This window comes from Pseudophryne corroboree, chromosome 10, assembly GCF_028390025.1.
Source record: "Pseudophryne corroboree isolate aPseCor3 chromosome 10, aPseCor3.hap2, whole genome shotgun sequence".
NCBI lineage: Eukaryota > Metazoa > Chordata > Amphibia > Anura > Myobatrachidae > Pseudophryne > Pseudophryne corroboree.
The window spans coordinates 255,292,703-255,311,799 of NC_086453.1; the positions used below are offsets into that span (position 1 = coordinate 255,292,703).

At 45.7% G+C, this 19,097-nt stretch overlaps 1 protein-coding gene across 2 annotated transcripts in view; it reads right to left on the bottom strand.

The window, feature by feature from the left end:
• The window catches only part of IL18 (interleukin 18), a 46,616-nt gene extending 28,598 nt beyond the window's left edge, over positions 1–18,018 (bottom strand). The window contains exon 1 of one of the 2 annotated variants that reach the window (XM_063941892.1): positions 17,842–18,018. In XM_063941892.1, the coding sequence (XP_063797962.1) occupies positions 17,842–17,881 (40 nt within the window). In that variant the 5' untranslated portion in view covers positions 17,882–18,018. Of the gene's footprint in view, positions 1–13,826; positions 14,028–17,841 lie in introns of those variants that run through there. The other variant, XM_063941893.1, reaches the window with a different exon arrangement.
• Between the last annotated feature and the right edge of the window lie 1,079 nt (positions 18,019–19,097).

Genomic DNA, 19,097 nt, shown 5'->3' on the forward strand with positions numbered 1-19,097 from the left:
TTGGTGGGGGCCCAAACCAACCATTCATTTCAGTCACAGTCGTGTGGCAGACCCTGTCACTGAAATGATGGGTTCGTTAAAGTGTGCATGTCCTGTTTATACAACATAAGGGTGGGTGGGAGGGCCCAAGGACAATTCCATCTTGCACCTCTTTTTTCTTTCATTTTTCTTTGCATCATGTGCTGTTTGGGGAGGGCCATCCTGCGTGACACTGCAGTGCCACTCCTAGATGGGCCAGATGTTTGTCGGCCACTTGGGTCGCTTATCTTAGTCACACAGCTACCTCATTGCGCCTCTTTTTTTCTTTACATCATGTGCTGTTTGGGGAGTATTTTTTTGAAGGGCCATCCTGTGTGACACTGCAGTGCCACTCCTAGATGGGCCAGATGTTTGTGTCGGCCACTTGGGTCGCTTATCTTAGTCACACAGCTACCTCATTGCGCCTCTTTTTTTCTTTACATCATGTGCTGTTTGGGGAGTATTTTTTTGAAGGGCCATCCTGTGTGACACTGCAGTGCCACTCCTAGATGGGCCAGATGTTTGTGTCGGCCACTTGGGTCGCTTATCTTAGTCACACAGCTACCTCATTGCGCCTCTTTTTTTTCTTTGCATCATGTGCTGTTTGGGGAGTATTTTTTTGAAGGGCCATCCTGCGTGACACTGCAGTGCCACTCCTAGATGGGCCAGATGTTTGTGTCGGCCACTTGTGTCGCTTAGCTTAGTCACACAGTGACCTTGGTGCGCCTCTTTTTTTCTTTGCATCATGTGCTGTTTGGGGAGTATTTTTTTGAAGTGCCATCCTGTCTGACACTGCAGTGCCACTCCTAGATGGGCCAGGTGTTTGTGTCGGCCACTTGGGTCGCTTAGCTTAGTCACACAGCTACCTCATTGCGCCTCTTTTTTTCTTTGCATCATGTGCTGTTTGGGGAGTATTTTTTTGAAGGGCCATCCTGCGTGACCCTGCAGTGCCACTCCTAGATGGGCCAGGTGTTTGTGTCAGCCACTTGTGTCGCTTAGCTTAGTCACACAGCGACCTTGGTGCGTCTCTTTTTTTCTTTGCATCATGTGCTGTTTGGGGAGTATTTTTTTGAAGTGCCATCCTGTCTGACACTGCAGTGCCACTCCTAGATGGGCCAGGTGTTTGTGTCGGCCACTTGGGTCGCTTAGCTTAGTCACACAGCTACCTCATTGCGCCTCTTTTTTTCTTTGCATCATGTGCTGTTTGGGGACAATTTTTTTGAAGGGCCATCCTGTCTGACGCTGCAGTGCCACTCCTAGATGGGCCAGGTGTTTGTGTCGGCCACTTGGGTCGCTTAGCTTAGCCATCCAGCGACCTCGGTGCAAATTTTAGGACTAAAAATAATATTGTGAGATGTGAGGTGTTCAGAATAGACTGAAAATGAGTGGAAATTATGGTTATTGAGGTTAATAATACTATGGGATTAAAATGACCCCCAAATTCTATGATTTAAGCGGTTTTTAAAAAAAAAACACCCGAATCCAAAACACACCCGAATCCGACAAAAAAAAAATTTCGGTGAGGTTTTGCCAAAACGCGTCCGAACCCAAAACACGGCCGCGGAACCGAACCCAAAACCAAAACACAAAAAATTTCCGGTGCACATCACTAGCTTGGCCACAGGTGACTCAAGGTTCTGTTTACTAAGCCTTAGATGGAGATAAAGAGCACAGAGATAAGGTACCAGCCAAACCAGCTGCTGTCATTTTTCAAACATAGGCCCTCATTCCGAGTCGTTCGCTCGGTATTTTTCATCGCATCGCAGTGAAATTCCGCTTAGTACGCATGCGCAATATTCGCACTGCGACTGCGCCAAGTAATTTTACAATGGAGATAGTATTTTTACTCACTGCTTTTTCATCGCTCCGGCGATCGTAGTGTGATTGACAGGAAATGGGTGTTACTGGGCGGAAACAGGCCGTTTTATGGGCGTGCGGGAAAAAACACTACCGTTTCCGGAAAAAACGCAGGAGTGGCCGGGGAAACGGAGGAGTGTCTGGGCGAACGCTGGGTGTGTTTGTGACGTCAAACCAGGAACGACAAGCACTGAACTGATCGCAGATGCCGAGTAAGTGTGGAGCTACTCTGAAACTGCTAAGTAGTTTGTAATCGCAATATTGCGAATACATCGTTCGCAATTTTAAGATGCTAAGATTCACTCCCAGTAGGCGGCGGCTTAGCGTGAGCAACTCTGCTAAAATCGCCTTGCGAACGATCAACTCGGAATGAGGGCCATAGTCTGTGACATGGTAGTTAGGAGCTGATTGGCTGTTACTTTATCTCCGTCCACTTTATCTCCATTCAAGGCTTAGTAAATAAACCCCTTAATTAAACACCTCTTGTCAATTTAAATATCTGTGCAGACCCATGGATCTACCTAAAACCTGGACCGTTGGGGTGCCTTGAGGACCGCGTTTGAGAACCTTTGGTTTAGGGTTTACATCTAATGCAGATTATGTTATGCATATACAAGTGAAGTGAAAACATTATAGCACCTCGTGAGAAATTTCCTGATACCAGAAAATATTTTATGCATTGTTTGTGTATAACTGGGTATGGGACTCAGGGTCGACACCCCATTAGGTCGACACCTATTGGCCGACAGTGGCTAGGTCAGCACTAGAAATAGGTCAACACGGTCATTAGGTCGACAAAGGTCAACTGTTTTTTTGGTGTCGTTTTCTTCGTAAAGTGACCGGGAACCCCAATTAGTGCACCGTGTCCCCTTGCATGGTTCGCTTCATTCGCCATGTAAGGGCAAGGTGCCTCGCTCCGCTACTGCTGCACTCGGCACAGGTTACTGTTCCCAATTGTAGTCCACATGGATCGTAAAGTATGAAAAAGTTAAAAAAAAGAAAACAAACGTGAAAAACTCGTGTCGACCTTTTTGTATGTCGACCTAATGGTCATGTTGACCTATTTCTAGTGTCAACCTATTCACTGTGGACCTAGAGTCCAGATACCGTATAACTGATAGTAACTTGATAAGAGTACCAGTTTATTGTAAGTGATTCCTCAATTGTCATTGTACTTGAAAATAAGAATTTACTCACCGGTAATTCTATTTCTCGTAGTCCGTAGTGGATGCTGGGAACTCCGTAAGGACCATGGGGAATAGCGGGCTCCGAAGGAGGCTGGGCACTCTAGAAAGATTTATGACTACCTCGTGTGCACTGGCTCCTCCCACTATGACCCTCCTCCAAGCCTCAGTTAGGACACTGTGCCCGGACGAGCAGACATAATAAGGAAGGATTTAGAATCCCGGGTAAGACTCTTACCAGCCACACCAATCACACCGTACAACTCGTGATACTATATCCAGTTTGACAGTATGAAAACAACTGAGCCTCTCAACAGATGGCTCAACAATAACCCTTTAGTTAACAGTAACTATGTACAAGTATTGCAGACAATCCGCACTTGGGATGGGCGCCCAGCATCCACTACGGACTACGAGAAATAGAATTACCGGTGAGTAAATTCTTATTTTCTCTAACGTCCTAGTGGATGCTGGGAACTCCGTAAGGACCATGGGGATTATACCAAAGCTCCCAAACGGGCGGGAGAGTGCGGATGACTCTGTAGCACCGAATGAGAGAACTCCAGGTCCTCCTCAGCCAGGGTATCAAATTTGTAGAATTTTGCAAGCGTGTTTGCCCCTGACCAAGTAGCTGCTCGGCAAAGTTGTAAAGCCGAGACCCCTCGGGCAGCCGCCCAAGATGAGCCCACCTTCCTTGTGGAATGGGCATTTACAGATTTTGGCTGTGGTATGCCTGCCACAGAATGTGCAAGCTGAATTGTACTACAAATCCAGCGAGCAATAGACTGCTTAGAAGCAGGAGCACCCAGCTTGTTGGGTGCATACAGGATAAACAACGAGTCAGTTTTCCTGACTCCAGCCGTCCTGGAAGCATATATTTTCAGGGCCCTGACAACGTCCAGCAACTTGGAGTCCTCCAATTCACTAGTAGCCGCCGGCACCACAATAGGCTGGTTCAGGTGAAACGCTGACACCACCTTAGGGAGAAATTGGGGACGAGTCCTCAACTCTGCCCTATCCATATGGAAAATCAGATAAGGGCTTTTACATGATAAAGCCGCTAATTCTGACACTCGCCTGGCTGAAGCCAAGGCTAATAACATGACCACTTTCCACGTGAGATATTTCAGATCCACGGTTTTTAGTGGCTCAAACCAATGTGATTTTAAGAAACTCAACATCACGTTGAGATCCCAAGGTGCCACAGGAGGCACAAACGGGGGCTGAATATGCAGCACTCCTTTTACAAAAGTCTGAACTTCAGGTACTGAAGCTAGTTCTTTTTGAAAGAAAATCGACAGAGCCGAGATCTGTACTTTAATGGAGCCTAGTTTTAGGCCCATATCCACTCCTGCTTGCAGGAAATGCAGAAATCGACCTAGTTGAAATTCCTCTGTTGGGGCCTTATTGGCCTCGCACCATGCAACATATTTTCGCCATATGCGGTGATAATGCGTTGCCGAAACATCTTTCCTGGCCTTAATAAGCGTAGGAATGACTTCTTCCGGAATACCCTTTTCCTTTAGGATCCGGTGTTCAACCGCCATGCCGTCAAACGCAGCCGCGGTAAGTCTTGGAACAGACAGGGCCCCTGCTGTATCAGGTCCTGTCTGAGCGGTAGAGGCCACGGGTCCTCTGAGAGCATCTCTTGAAGTTCCGGGTATCACGCTCGTCTTGGCCAATCCGGAACCACGAGAATTGTGTTTACTCCTCGCTTTCTTATTATTCTCAATACCTTTGGAATGAGAGGCAGAGGAGGGAACACATAAACCGACTGGTACACCCACTGTGTCACTAGAGCGTCCACAGCTGTCGCCTGAGGGTCCCTTGACCTGGCGCAATATCTTTTTAACTTTTTGTTGAGACGGGACGCCATCATGTCCACCTGTGGTTTTTCCCAACGGTTTACCAGCATCTGGAAGACTTCTGGGTGAAGTCCCCACTCTCCCGGGTGGAGGTCGTGTCTGCTGAGGAAGTCTGCTTCCCAGTTGTCCACTCCCGGAATGAACACTGCTGACAGTGCTAGTACATGATTCTCCGCCCATCGGAGAATTCTTGTGGCTTCTGCCATCGCCATCCTGCTTCTTGTGCCGCCCTGTCGATTTACATGGGCGACTGCCGTGATGTTGTCTGACTGGATCAGCACCGGCTGGTGTAGGAGCAGGGCTTTTGCTCGACTTAGGGCATTGTAGATGGCCCTTAGTTCCAGAATATTTATGTGAACTTCCATAGTCCTTGGAAGTTTCTTCCCTGTATGACTGCCCCCCAGCCTCGAAGGCTGGCATCCGTGGTCACCAGGACCCAGTCCTGTATTCCGAACCTGCAGCCCTCTAGAAGATGGGCACTCTGCAGCCACCACAGTAGAGACACCCTGGTTCTTGGAGACAGGGTTATTAAGCGATGCATCTGAAGATGTGATCCGGACCACTGGTCCAACAGGTCCCACTGAAAGATTCTGGCATGGAACCTGCCGAAGGGAATTGCTTCGTAAGAAGCCACCATCTTCCCCAGGACCCGTGTGCAGCGATGCACTGATACCTGTTTTGGTTTCAGGAGGTCTCTGACTAGAGATGACAACTCCCTGGCTTTCTCCTCCGGGAGAAACACTTTCTTCTGGACTGTATCCAGAATCATACCCAGGAACAGTAGCCGTGTCGTCGGAACCAGCTGTGACTTTGGGATATTCAGAATCCAGCCGTGCTGGTGCAGCACCTCCTGAGATAGTGCTACTCCCACCAACAACTGTTCCTTGGACCTCGCTTTTATTAGGAGATCGTCCAAGTACGGGATAATTAAAACTCCCTTTCTTCGAAGGAGTATCATCATTTCCGCCATAACCTTGGTAAATACCCTCAGTGCCGTGGACAGTCCAAACTGCAGCGTCTGGAATTGGTAATGGCAATCCTGTACCACAAATCTGAGGTACTCCTGGTGAGGATGGTAAATGGGGACATGTAGGTAAGCATCCTTGATGTCCAGGGATACCATGTAATCCCCCTCGTCCAGGCTTGCAATAACCGCCCTGAGCGATTCCATCTTGAACTTGAATTTCTTTATGTACGTGTTCAAGGATTTCAAATTTAGAATGGGTCTCACCGAACCGTCCGGTTTCGGTACCACAAATAGTGTGGAATAATAACCCCGGCCTTGTTGAAGTAGGGGTACCTTGATTATCACCTGCTGGGAATACAGCTTGTGAATTGCCGCTAGCACCGCCTCCCTGTCTGAGGGAGCAATCGGCAAGGCAGATTTTAGGAACCGGTGGGGTGGGGACGCCTCGAATTCCAGCTTGTACCCCTGAGATACTATTTGCAGGATCCAGGGATCCACCTGTGAGCGAACCCACTGATCGCTGAAATTTTTGAGGCGACCCCCACCGTACCTGGCTCCGCCTGTGGAGCCCCACCGTCATGCGGCGGACTTGGAAGAAGAAGCGGGGGAGGACTTTTGCTCCTGGGAACCTGCTGTTTGTTGCAGCCTTTTTCCCCTACCTCTGCCTCTGGACAGAAAGGACCCGCCTTTTCCACGCCTGTTTTTCTGGGTCCGAAAGGACTGAACCTGATAAAACGGCGCCTTCTTAGGCTGTGAGGTGACATGGGGTAAAAATGCTGACTTCCCAGACGTTGCTGTGGAAACTAGGTCCGAGAGACCATCCCCAAATAATTCCTCACCCTTATATGGTAACACTTCCATGTGCTTTTTTGAATCCGCATCTCCTGTCCACTGGCGAGTCCATAAGCCTCTCCTAGCAGAAATGGACAATGCACTTACTTTAGATGCCAGTCGGCAGATTTCCCTTTGTGCATCTCTCATATATAAGACTGAGTCTTTTATATGGTCTATGGTTAACAGGATCGTGTCTCTGTCTAATGTGTCAATATTTTCTGACAGTTTATCTGACCACGCAGCGGCAGCACTGCACATCCAAGCTGACGCAATAGCTGGCCTAAGTATAATGCCTGTGTGTGTATATACAGACTTCAGGATCGCCTCCTGCTTTCTATCAGCAGGTTCCTTGAGGGCGGCCGTATCCGGAGACGGTAGTGCCACCTTTTTAGACAAACGTGTGAGCGCTTTATCCACTCTAGGGGGTGTTTCCCAACGTGACCTATCCTCTGGCGGGAAAGGGAACGCCATTAGTACCTTCTTAGGAATTACCAATTTTTTATCAGGGAAAGCCCACGCTTCTTCACACACTTCATTTAATTCATCTGATGGGGGAAAAACTACGGGTAGTTTTTTCTCTCCAAACATAATACCCTTTTTAGTGGTACCTGTAGTTATATCAGAAATGTGTAACACCTCTTTCATTGCCTCAATCATGCAGTGAATGGCCTTAGTGGGCATCAGGTTAGACTCATCGTCGTCGACACTGGTTTCAGTATCAGTGTCGACATCTGGGTCTGCTTGAGGTAGCGGGCGTTTTAGAGCCCCTGATGACCCATGCGACGCCTAGGCAGGCACGAGCTGAGAAGTCGGCTGTCCCACATTTGGCATGTCGTCGATTTTCTTATATAGGGAGTCTATACGTGCACTCATTACTTTCCATAAGCCCATCCACTCAGGTGTCTGCCCCGCAGGGGGTGACATCCCTTCTAAAGGCATCTGCTCCGCCTCCACATCATTATCCTCATCAAACATGTCGACACAGCCGTACCGACACACCGCACACACACAAGGAATGCTCCGAATGAGGACAGGACCCACAAAAGCCCTTTGGGGGGACAGAGTGAGAGTATGCCAGCACACACCAGAGCGCTATATAATGCAGGGACTAACTGAGTTATGTCCCCTATAGCTGCTTTTTTATATAATATATATATTGCGCCTAAATTTAGTGCCCCCCCTCTCTGTTTTTACCCTGTTCTGTAGTGTAGACTGCAGGGGAGAGCCAGGGAGCTTCCTTCCAGCGGATCTGTGAAGGAGAAATGGCGCCAGTGTGCTGCAGGAGATAGCTCCGCCCCTTTTCCGCTGCCTATTCTCCCGCTTTTTTCCATATTCTGGCAGGGGTATTTTCCACATATATAGCCTCTGGGACTATATATTGTGGAGTTTTTGCCAGCCAAGGTGTTATTATTGCTTCTCAGGGCGCCCCCCCCCAGCGCCCTGCACCCTCAGTGACCGGAGTATGAAGTGTGTATGAGGAGCAATAGCGCACAGCTGCAGTGCTGTGCGCTACCTTGGTGAAGACTGATGTCTTCTGCCGCCGTTTTTCCGGACCTCTTCTTGCTTCTGGCTCTGTAAGGGGAACGGCGGCGCGGCTCCGGGACCGAACACCAAGGACTGGGCCTGCGGTCGATCCCTCTGGAGCTAATGGTGTCCAGTAGCCTAAGAAGCCCAATCCGGCTGCAAGCAGGCGAGTTCGCTTCTTCTCCCCTTAGTCCCTCGCTGCAGTGAGCCTGTTGCCAGCAGGTCTCACTGAAAATAAAAAACCTAAACTATACTTTCTTTCTAAGGGCTCAGGAGAGCCCCTAGTGTGCATCCAACCTCGGCCGGGCACAAAATCTAACTGAGGCTTGGAGGAGGGTCATAGTGGGAGGAGCCAGTGCACACCAGGTAGTCATAAATCTTTCTAGAGTGCCCAGCCTCCTTCGGAGCCCGCTATTCCCCATGGTCCTTACGGAGTTCCCAGCATCCACTAGGACGTTAGAGAAATATTGTGATTACTTGCTTAATCTACGTTCTTGTCCATAAAATAGCAAGTGACTCTGTTCCAGCTAAATAAAAGTCATAGGGGTCTAGCCATAAAACGAGTCAGTGGAGAAGTTGCCCATGGCAACCAATCATTGTTGAGGTAACATTTATAAAATGCATTCTATAAAATTATATGTAGCAGCTGATTGGTTGACATGGGCAATTTATCCACTGGCTCACTTCTCCACACTTTTCAGTGCTTCACGAATAGACCCCATAGTCACTGTCCAATTGAGTAGTGACTTGTTTAAAGGTCTTTGAGGGGTCCCCATCTCTCTGCCTGTCAGCTAAGGGAGTCCAGAAGCAGGAGTAGTCTGGAGAAACCGTAGGAGGCTGAGACAGGAGAATAGGTACGATCCTCCTACAGACACGACACCACTGTCGCGTACCACATATGAAATTAGCAATATTGTTTACTCTTTAATAGGCTGTAATAGCAATTTCACAAGGACTAAATGGATTCCTTAACACATCAAATGGGTCACAGATAAATCCAACTCTTTGGTATCCGGTCTTTAGGTTGACCTTGTCTAGGTCGACAGTCACACGGTCAACATTCTCATTATTTTGACATGGGCAAGGTTGACACTCTAAAGGTCAACACAGTTTTTAAGAGGTTTTTGGGGGTTTCAAGACCTTTACATACTGCCTCTATCCAAGTGGACATGGAGTGGGTTATAAACCTTGTGGTGAGCGTAGTGAGCCACCATGCCCGAAGCGTGGCTAGCCGCGCGAGGGGATGCATTTCAACTGTCGGTGGTCCCAGATGGTAATTTAGAACAAAAAAAAAAAACCTTAAAACCCATGTCGACCTTTTGAGTGTTGACCTTGCCTATGTTGACCTAATGAGCATGTCGACCTATTCACTGTCGACCTTCAGTGGTCGACCTAGTCAGGGTCAACCCTATGATCCACACGCAACTCTTCTCTGGCACACATTTATTTCCATGGGCAACTGGCTGATAGTACGGGAATAATAATCTATACAAGTACACTTTCTGCTCTGTCTATAGCTAAACTCAGATTGCATCAGATTGTAACCCTCCCTTATGTCTGATAAGGTTACCAAATCTAATAATGTGCATCCACCCAAGCTATTGCTTTAATAACAGGCTGCCTGGGATGCCTGACTTCTATCTGTATGCTAAGTCTGGTTGTTTTGTTGTCTATACGTATATATATATATCAGTCAATCACAAATTACTCATGTACCTGTTCTTCTTTTCAGCTCTTCAATCAACTTCCAGTGACCGCAGATGGTAAGTATTATATTTTTAATAACATCTTACACAGCTTACTCATATACCAGTGTTATGCATACAATGTAAATAATATTTCCTAGCTACCCCACACTCTTATACAATTCAATTGCATGCAATACACAAAAAGAATCGAATCCGCTCATCACTAGTGTTAACCTCACTGAATGAGTGACCCGGGTACTCTGTAAAAATTTGAATTGCGCAAGTTGGGGCCCATAAATGCAGTTTCAATCAGCGATATTAGTATTCTAGAATTTAGGGTATGCCAGTCTTTTTAATTGAGCTCACTGCCAGCCCCTAACCTTGGAAAGTAACAAAGTCTCCTGGGTAGTAGTAAGACTTTAAAAGAGTTAGCGTTAATAACTTGAAGGTTAAATCCCCTTACTTTGTATCCAGTACACTGCAGATGGCTAAGCAGAGTGCAGAAATAATATATCTTCTTTGTATCCTATGAATAACAGTGCTGGCTTTGGATAGAATGGCATCTGGTTATTTTACATCCAGATAAATCAGTTCAATAACTTACAGTCTTTGTGCATACAGACTTAAAATCTATCTGGAATATCCTTTAAAGTCTCTCTTTTGCTCTGTTTATTACTATTTATAGTTCCTAGTGGTTTAAGAGTTTTTACTCCAATTTCCTTATTCTTGTTCAATTACATAGGCAATTTCATCTCCATCGTGCATATAAATGTACACAATTATAATCTCCATTCCTGCAATGGCATCTAATAGATTGATGTACTAGTCTTCCCCCTTTCCTTTACCAGATGCTTACTTGTAGACAGTCAATGTAATCTATGGGGAAATTACATACTACTGGCTTGTCTATGAAAATAAATCCATATTTATAGTGTAGACTGAATACTGCATTAAATAGTCACTAATTTCCCTTGTATTAATTAAAGTCTCTTGCCAAGCCACTGTATTTCAGTATATAAGCTTAGTTCCTTATTGTAGTAACTCTCTGCTGCTGATATACTATAGTACACTGAGTAGCCTGGCTCCGGTATCTACCAATGGGGCTGTCTCAGACTATTTTCTAGTCTTGATTAATAAAAGTGGGAGGCAAATTAGTTTTTCTCTCCCCCTCTAATGACTTTTCTGCATAATCCCCAATTTACTTTAGGCAGAGTGTCATTTCATCTTATGGTGCAAGGTGCGGTATATAAACTGTGTCACTTACACCTTCTATCGATGCTGCTGCTGGGTACTCCCCCGACTCCTCCCTGGTGCTCTCTAATAGGCTTCTGGACTGCTCTGTTTCTGCTGCAGGCGGCGCCTCTGACTGTGATTCCCTGCCTCAGCTTCTAGGATAACGACCCTCCCTAGGCATCTGACTGGCTCTGGTTTTGCTCTTGTGACTGGCTCCCTTCCGTTACCATGGAGCAGCGTCCTTCCCTGCTACTGCTTCCGCTCCCTGAGCTGCAGCGGCACGACGGAGCTTCTCTGGCCATCTCTTTGTGCTGCTTCTGCCCCTTTCTGCTACCTCCACCATGGCGCTGCACACCCGGAGCCTCCCTGGCCACCTCCTGCTGCCAGCTTCTCTCCGTAGTGGCGCTTCTACCTCCACCTCCGCCCCCCTTCGGGAATGGGTAAGCCTGGCGCTGGTGAAGCTACTCAGTCTCTAGTAGCGCCGCCGTATGTTTACAGCATACAGCTCTTCATTGCAGCGCACTGCAGAACTGGGTGCCCACACTGACCAGGGGAACAGCAGTCTAACGTCCGCTAGCGGGAGCACCTTTTATATACCTCTAGCTACCTGCTCACGGACTCCCTCTCTGCACCCGGCACTAATCTACCGGCTTGCGGGTCTTCTCCACTACACACTGCTCCTATACTACCGGTGCGTGGGTCCCTCTCCTCTGCACACGGTCCTCTCCTTCTGCACATGGCCCTAATTACCGGCACGGGGACCCCCCCTCAGAACAACGGCAGCAGCATTAATACCTTTAAGCGCTCTCCCCCTCTTATTTTTTCAATGTACAAAAGAAGCACACATCCCTTCTTTCTAGTATTCCCACAATTAAATATATACATATATATATATATATATATATATATATTATTTCATATACATAAACAGATGCATTTTATTCATATATATATATATATATATATATATATATATATATATATCCCTTTTTAATAGAAAATATTTATAGATAAATTAATTTTATTAATTGATATCTATACATAAGTTAATTATATTAATTGATCATTTCATATTTGTATTTACAAATTTATAGGCTAAGCCAAATTTATAGGCTAAGCCTATAATTGATATCTATACATAAGTTAATTATATTAATTGATCATTTCATATTTGTATTTACAAATTTATAGGCTAAGCCTAATATTAGGCTACAAGATAATATTCTGGACCACAACTAATGGCATGTGATTTATAAACTCTCACTAATCCATCGATATTGGTTACTGCACAATATATAAACGTATATCATCTAGAAACAAAATAAAGCTGACATATTTAGGAGAATTTCATGAGTCTGGTGGTTTAAAATTATTCAATGCAGTTAGACCCAGTGCATGTTTTGCAGGTCACCCGGCAGGTGCACACGTGTATTAATTACTCAATGACACATTTTAAAAGGTCCACAGGTGTAACTAATTATTTATCTTGCGATTCTCTGGGGAGACCTGCAAAACACGCACTGTGTGGGGCACTGAGGACCGAATTTGAGAACCTTTGAGCCTACCTCCCAACATGACCCTCTCCAGGAGGGACAAAATGCTCTGCTTCTAGACTTTTCTCTTAATCTATGATTGCCGGCACCTGTGTTGAACAGGTTAATGGCTAAAGGCCCGTACACACTGGTCGATGTATTGGCCGTTCTCTTGAACGGCCGATACATCGCGGGACCGTCGGCCAGTGTGTACGGGCGATACGTCTGTGAACTCCGTCGAGGAGTAGAGCATTGTGTCCCTCCTGGAGAGGGTCATGATGGGAGGTATGCTTTGAGTGAGACAAACAAGTCCAATGGCCAATGAGCCCAACCACTGCAGTGAAAAAAATTTTTTATCTGGAATGCAGCGACTCATGGGGCACTGGCATCCAATGTGTTTGAATTAAATGAGATACAAGTATATTGAATCCACTTAAAGGAACATCACAAAAACAGACCTGGCTAAACCAAGACAAAAAACAAAAACAAACTAGGTGTCCATCTGCTTACCCAGCAAGTTCTCTGCCTTACTGATTACTATGCCAGTGCTCCTTTTAAATGGTAATTTTTTTGTGCACCATTATATAATTTATTTTCTTTATTTAAAGCATACAGTAGCCATACTGCTGTACTGTCATTTTCATTGACTGGTTTACACTTTGTTATATAATATTACTTATTATGCTTTCCTTAGATTGTCCTCCTATTCTGTTGCCAAGTGTTATTATACCACAACAATACATCTACTGTAAGAAGCTGCCAGCAATCAAAACCTGACAATAAACATGAGCTACAGTAAGTGTCCATGTCGCATAGCTGTTGTGCTGCATTCCTAGGTGTAGTGTAATGTTTTTAGCACATATTAATGTCTTGGAGTAAGGAGTGGCCACCCTGAACATGAATGAATAATAGCTCTGTTACAAAGCACCATTAAATTAGAGTGACCATTTTATCCCCTTTACCTGGGACACTCATGGATTACACAGGTTCTGTGGCTGATTATAACCAGCTGAAATGTAGGCTTACAGTCAGCCAGCCACAGAACCTGTGTAATCCATGAGCGTCCCAGGTAAAAGGGATAATATGGTCACTTTACATTAATACATAGCAGATATTACACTTACCTAACATTCCCATCTCTGCAGCTGGTTACTTTGGAGTAATCCTGTTACTGTAGACGTATATAAAGGCTTCTGACCTTGACAGATTACTGTACCTTTGCCCACATTCAGGAAATATTATCACATGACTCATGTCATTTACCATTTCATCACATGATGTAACTCGGTCACGTCTGAACATTGCATCACGTCACAGAGCCGAGGTTCCCAAACGCGGTCCTCGAGGCACCCCAACAGTCCAGGTTTTAAGTTTATTCATGCTTGGCCACAGGTGGCTAATTAGCACCTCACTCAATTCGATTTAACCATCTGTGCTGAGCCATGGATATACCTGAAAGCTGGACCGTTGGGGTGGCTTGAGGAACGCTTTTGGGAACCTCTGTCATAAAGAGTAAACATATTTTTCGGAAGTGGAAAACCACAGTGCATTTTTATTGTAAGTGCCAATAGGAAACTGCATACAAGGATTATTACAACACTGCACTTATGTAGTTGTTTCCTGTCCAAGTCACTGAAGGAAAACTTTTGTTTTCTTTGTTATCTTTCAGGTGGATAGGACAAAGCTGTACTATGAAGAAAAAGTTTTGTGTATATAAAGGTAGGCTACACATGTCACTCTTGTCTTGTGCGGTAAATCAAGTCTTGAACAGTGCTTTCGCACATGTGTAGTACCCCTTTAAATCCAGAATAGGAAAATGCATATGAAAGCTGGGATCACATCAGAACACAAGATTTCTGTGAGACCGTGGTACTGTAATACAGTGTTTCCCAACACCAGTCCTCGGCAAAGGTGGATGTATACCTCATGGGGCCCTAAGCAAGATACAGATTTGGGGCCCCCCTTCCTCAAGCAATCCACAGCACTATATTTTCCTTCCTACTTTATGCATACTTGCCTACCTGACCCTCTCCATGAGGGAGAAAATGCTCTGTTCCTGGACTTTCCTGGTAATGTATGATTGCCATCACCTGTGGTGAGCTAGTTAATTGATAAGAAAGGGGTTTCACCACAGGTGATGGCAATCATACATTACCAGGAAAGTCCAGGAACAGAGCATTTTCTCCCTCATGGAGAGGGTCAGGTAGGCAAGTATGACTTTATGCCTCTTACATTATTTGTAGTTCTTCCACCTCTATTACAGTATATTACTTTCCTCCTTCTCTGAGTGCACCATGTCCACTCACTGGCTGCATTTTATATCAGCATTTTATAACACCCATTATTATAGAGTGACCATATTATCCCTTTTACCTGGGACGCTCATGGATTACACAGGTTCTGTGGCTTGCTGACTTCAAACCTACATTTCAGCTGGTTTTACTCGGCTACAGAACCTGTGTAATCCATGAACGTCCCAGGTAAAAGGGATAAAATGGTCACCCTAATTATTACCCTCTTCAGTCAGTGTGACTGTATTGATTATACATCAGTGCCCCATTGATTGTAGCAGGCATGCCCATATCGTCAATACACAGTAGTACTTAAAATAGAGTATAATGGCATATTGATATACCATCAGTCAGCGGAGGTCTTGGTCAACCTGAAATGCCGTCCATACAACCATATCATCAGTGCCTCATAGAACCCACAAGGCCCTAAGCCGCTTTCGTTGCCTTGTGGTAAATCCTCCTCTGGTCCTCAGTGACCCCACTAACAGTGCAGGCTTTACAGATCAGTATCACATGTGAAATAATTAGCAACACCTATAGATCTTTTAAAATGTGTCAGCCAGTAATGAATACCACATACTGTAGCAGATCTTGAAAACATGCACTGTTATGGGTCCCTGTGGACTAGATTTGAGAACACTGCTGTACCAGATTTCACATGACACATCATAAAACAGAATGATGCACTGTAACTAGTGCAGATGATTTTGCAATATTTTTGTATGACATGCTCTCTTTTGCCCGTAAGTATTTAACAATTGACAGCTATTCTGTGTCTGTAAAGCCCAAGTATTCCACAGGCATGGGCGTAGCTACCATAGGTGCAGGGAGTGCAGCTGCTATGGGGCCCACCTTCCCTGCCACAGTTACATGTGTTATATATATTCTTCTCCATTGGGTGGTACATAGGGGCCCTTATAAACTTTTTGCCTTGGGGCCTGCAATATATCTAGTTATGTCCCTGGACCTGCTCATAGTAGTGTGGTATAAAATTAACTGGAGCCTATTATAATGTTACATAATAAGAACTTGGCATTATAATGTGGCACAATATGAAGCGGGGGCACTGTAATGTGGCATAATATGAATGGGGGTACTGTAATATGACATAATATGAACTTGGGTCACTGTATGTCATAATGTGAATTGGTGATACTGTGTTATATAATGTGTAGTGCACACCTCCCAACATGACCCTCTCCAGGAGGGACATAATGCTCTGCTCCTGGACTTCCCTCTTAATGGGCGGGATGTACTAAAGCAAAAATGCGGTAAAACCCCCGAAAACGGGGGTTTTACCGCATTTTCATATTTACTAAGACCCTACCGCAGCGTTTTCGGCGTCCAGGGTTTCGCCATCTCTGGATGGCGAAACCCTATAGAAGCCTATGGGCTTCTTTTCGCCGACCGCCGCAACCCGCCGACACCGTCGACCCCCGCCGCAGACGCCGACCCCCCTTCCCCCTGGCTTACCTTCCTCCAGGCTGCCCTGGACCCGGAAGGTAGTGTCCTCCTCCCCCTAGCAACGCAGCCGGACGTCCTTCCGGCTGCAGGGGGGAGGAGGAGGTGCCGGGGGCAGCCTGCTGCTGCTTCCCGGCATCTAGCCAGTGTGGGGACCCCGGGGAGGTGACGGAGACCCCCCGCAGACCACCTAACAGGTATCGCGGGGGGCCTCCGTCACCGCATCGCGATGTTGATCGCATATGTTAGTACATATGCGATCAACATCGCTGCGGTAACCGGCGAGGGGCGGCGATGTATGTTAATACATCCCGCCCAATGTATGATTGCCAATGCCGACACCTGTGCTGAACTAGTTAATTGATAAGAAAGGTGTTTCAGCACAGGTGCCAGCAATCATACATTAAGAGAAAAGTCCAGGAGCAGAGCATTGTGTTCCTGGAATGGGTCATGTAGGGAGGTATGGTAGTGGTAGCCCTGCAATGTGGCATAATGTGAACTATGGGGGACATGTACTAAGCAGTGATAAAAGTGGAGAAATGAACCAGTGGAGAAGTTGCCCATGGCAACCAATCAGCTGCTCTGTATATTTTTAAAGTATGCAAATTATAAATGTTACGTCAATGCTGGAAACTTCTTCACTGGCTCACTTCTCCACTTTAATTACTGCTTAGTACATGTCCCCGTAAGGCACTACTATGGGGCATACAATGAACAACTGCTATGGAGAGGAGTCTCTTTAGGAGCATTAGGACAAGAGTCCCTTCAAAATGCTGCTATGGGGCCCAGAAAGTTCTGGCCCATAAATACTGAACACATGCCTTCCTGGCTTGTTTCTAATATGATTTATTCATTACTAACAGATTATACTTCCTGTACTTAAAGGATTAAACAGGTAGACATACCTCTTGAATCTGTAGGTTAGTGTTTCCCAACCTCGGTCCGTAAGGCAAACTAACAGTCCAGGTTTTAGTGATATCCATGATTGAGCACAGATAGTTAAATCAAAATAACTAGGTATTAAGTCACCTGCGCTAAAGTATGACTATCTTTACAACCTGGACTAATAGGGGTACATTTACTAAAGCTTCTAAAACAGACGTTGCCCATAGCAACCAATCAGACGCTGTCATTTTCCAAAAGACAATAGAGAAATGATAGACAGCATCTGATTAGCTGCTATGGGCAACATCACCAATTCTCTGTTTTAGAAGCTTTAGTAAATGTACACCTGAGTGTGCCTTGAGGGGCATGGCTGGGAACCCATGCAGTATGTAATCCTAGGAGCAGACATACTACTTGCTGAGAAACCCATCTCTGAATATCACAGCACTCTAATGCAATGGCAGAACACTGTATATAGAACTATAAAGAAATGATGACTTACCAGAGATTTCAAAAGACCCACATGCACCACTGGACATCATATAAAATATATGTTGCTTAATGTAATCAGATAGCTACTGTATGTTTCTTTTAGGCTGCAGAAAGTGCTTCTCTCCAAGCTGGTTGATCAGGCTCAGTGAGGTAACTGTATGTAAAACAGTAACCTAATGCTTAGGACTTCCCATTGTGCACAGGCGGAGCGTACAGCACTATCACACACTTTTAAACAATATTATTATAGTGCATTCTTCACATACTTTAAGTAAACATTGTTACGTCTACTTGCCTGTCTGAATCTCCATTAAGATTCTCTGCTTGACCTTGGCTCTTCTGACCATTGTGTCTATCTGCTTGTAATCCTGACAACCGACTTGCCTCTGATTTGGGTTTGTGCTCATCAGAGCAAATCTGGGACATTGCCAGACCACACTACCCTTATAGGGCTGCATTCCCTGTATTAGCAATAGTTTAGTCACTAGTTCTCTGTTGGTGCTCAAAACATAGGAGGTGATTTAGACGTGATCGCTAGGCTGCTAACATTGTAGCTGTGCAAGTGTGCGATCGCATGTGTACGGCAACCCTTCAGTCAGGGGACAGCTGCATATCCGTTCTCACCTCACTCACCAGTGGCTGGTTTTTACATGTGTGTGCAGTGTGTGTGCAACCCAGGACTTACTCCTACAGTGTGATCAGAACCGGCTGATCAGGTCCGGAGCTGACATCACACACCCTCACTGAAAATGCATGGACATGCTGCGTTTTCCCTAACACTCCCACCCACAAATGCCTTCCTCCTGTCAATCAGCATACGAATGGCTGTGCGATCAGAATTTTTGCACCAGCCTGACGCTGACCAGTGATGCCTGTTGTTTGCTGACGCGCGTGCGCATTGTGGTGCATTTGCATGCGCAGTCAATGCCTGATCGCCCTCTGTGCAAAAACGCACAGCAGCGATCAGGCTTGAATCAGGCCCATAGATCTTGCACTCTGAGGGTGGTGTCCGATTAGCCACAATAGCGCGATCCGGGATCGCGGCTAATGTTATCGCACCTATTACCCGAAAACTCTGCTTATCTCACCCTGCGCGCTCCCGTTTTTTGCACCTATCCTATTCCAAATTGGCGAAAACGGGATACGCGCGATAATTCTAGCCAGCAAAAAGCCTAACTAACATAGGAAAACATTATAGAGGTCAAATGGCTGATATATAAAAAAAAAATTAAATGTGAAAAATGATAGAAAGCTATTTTATTCAGC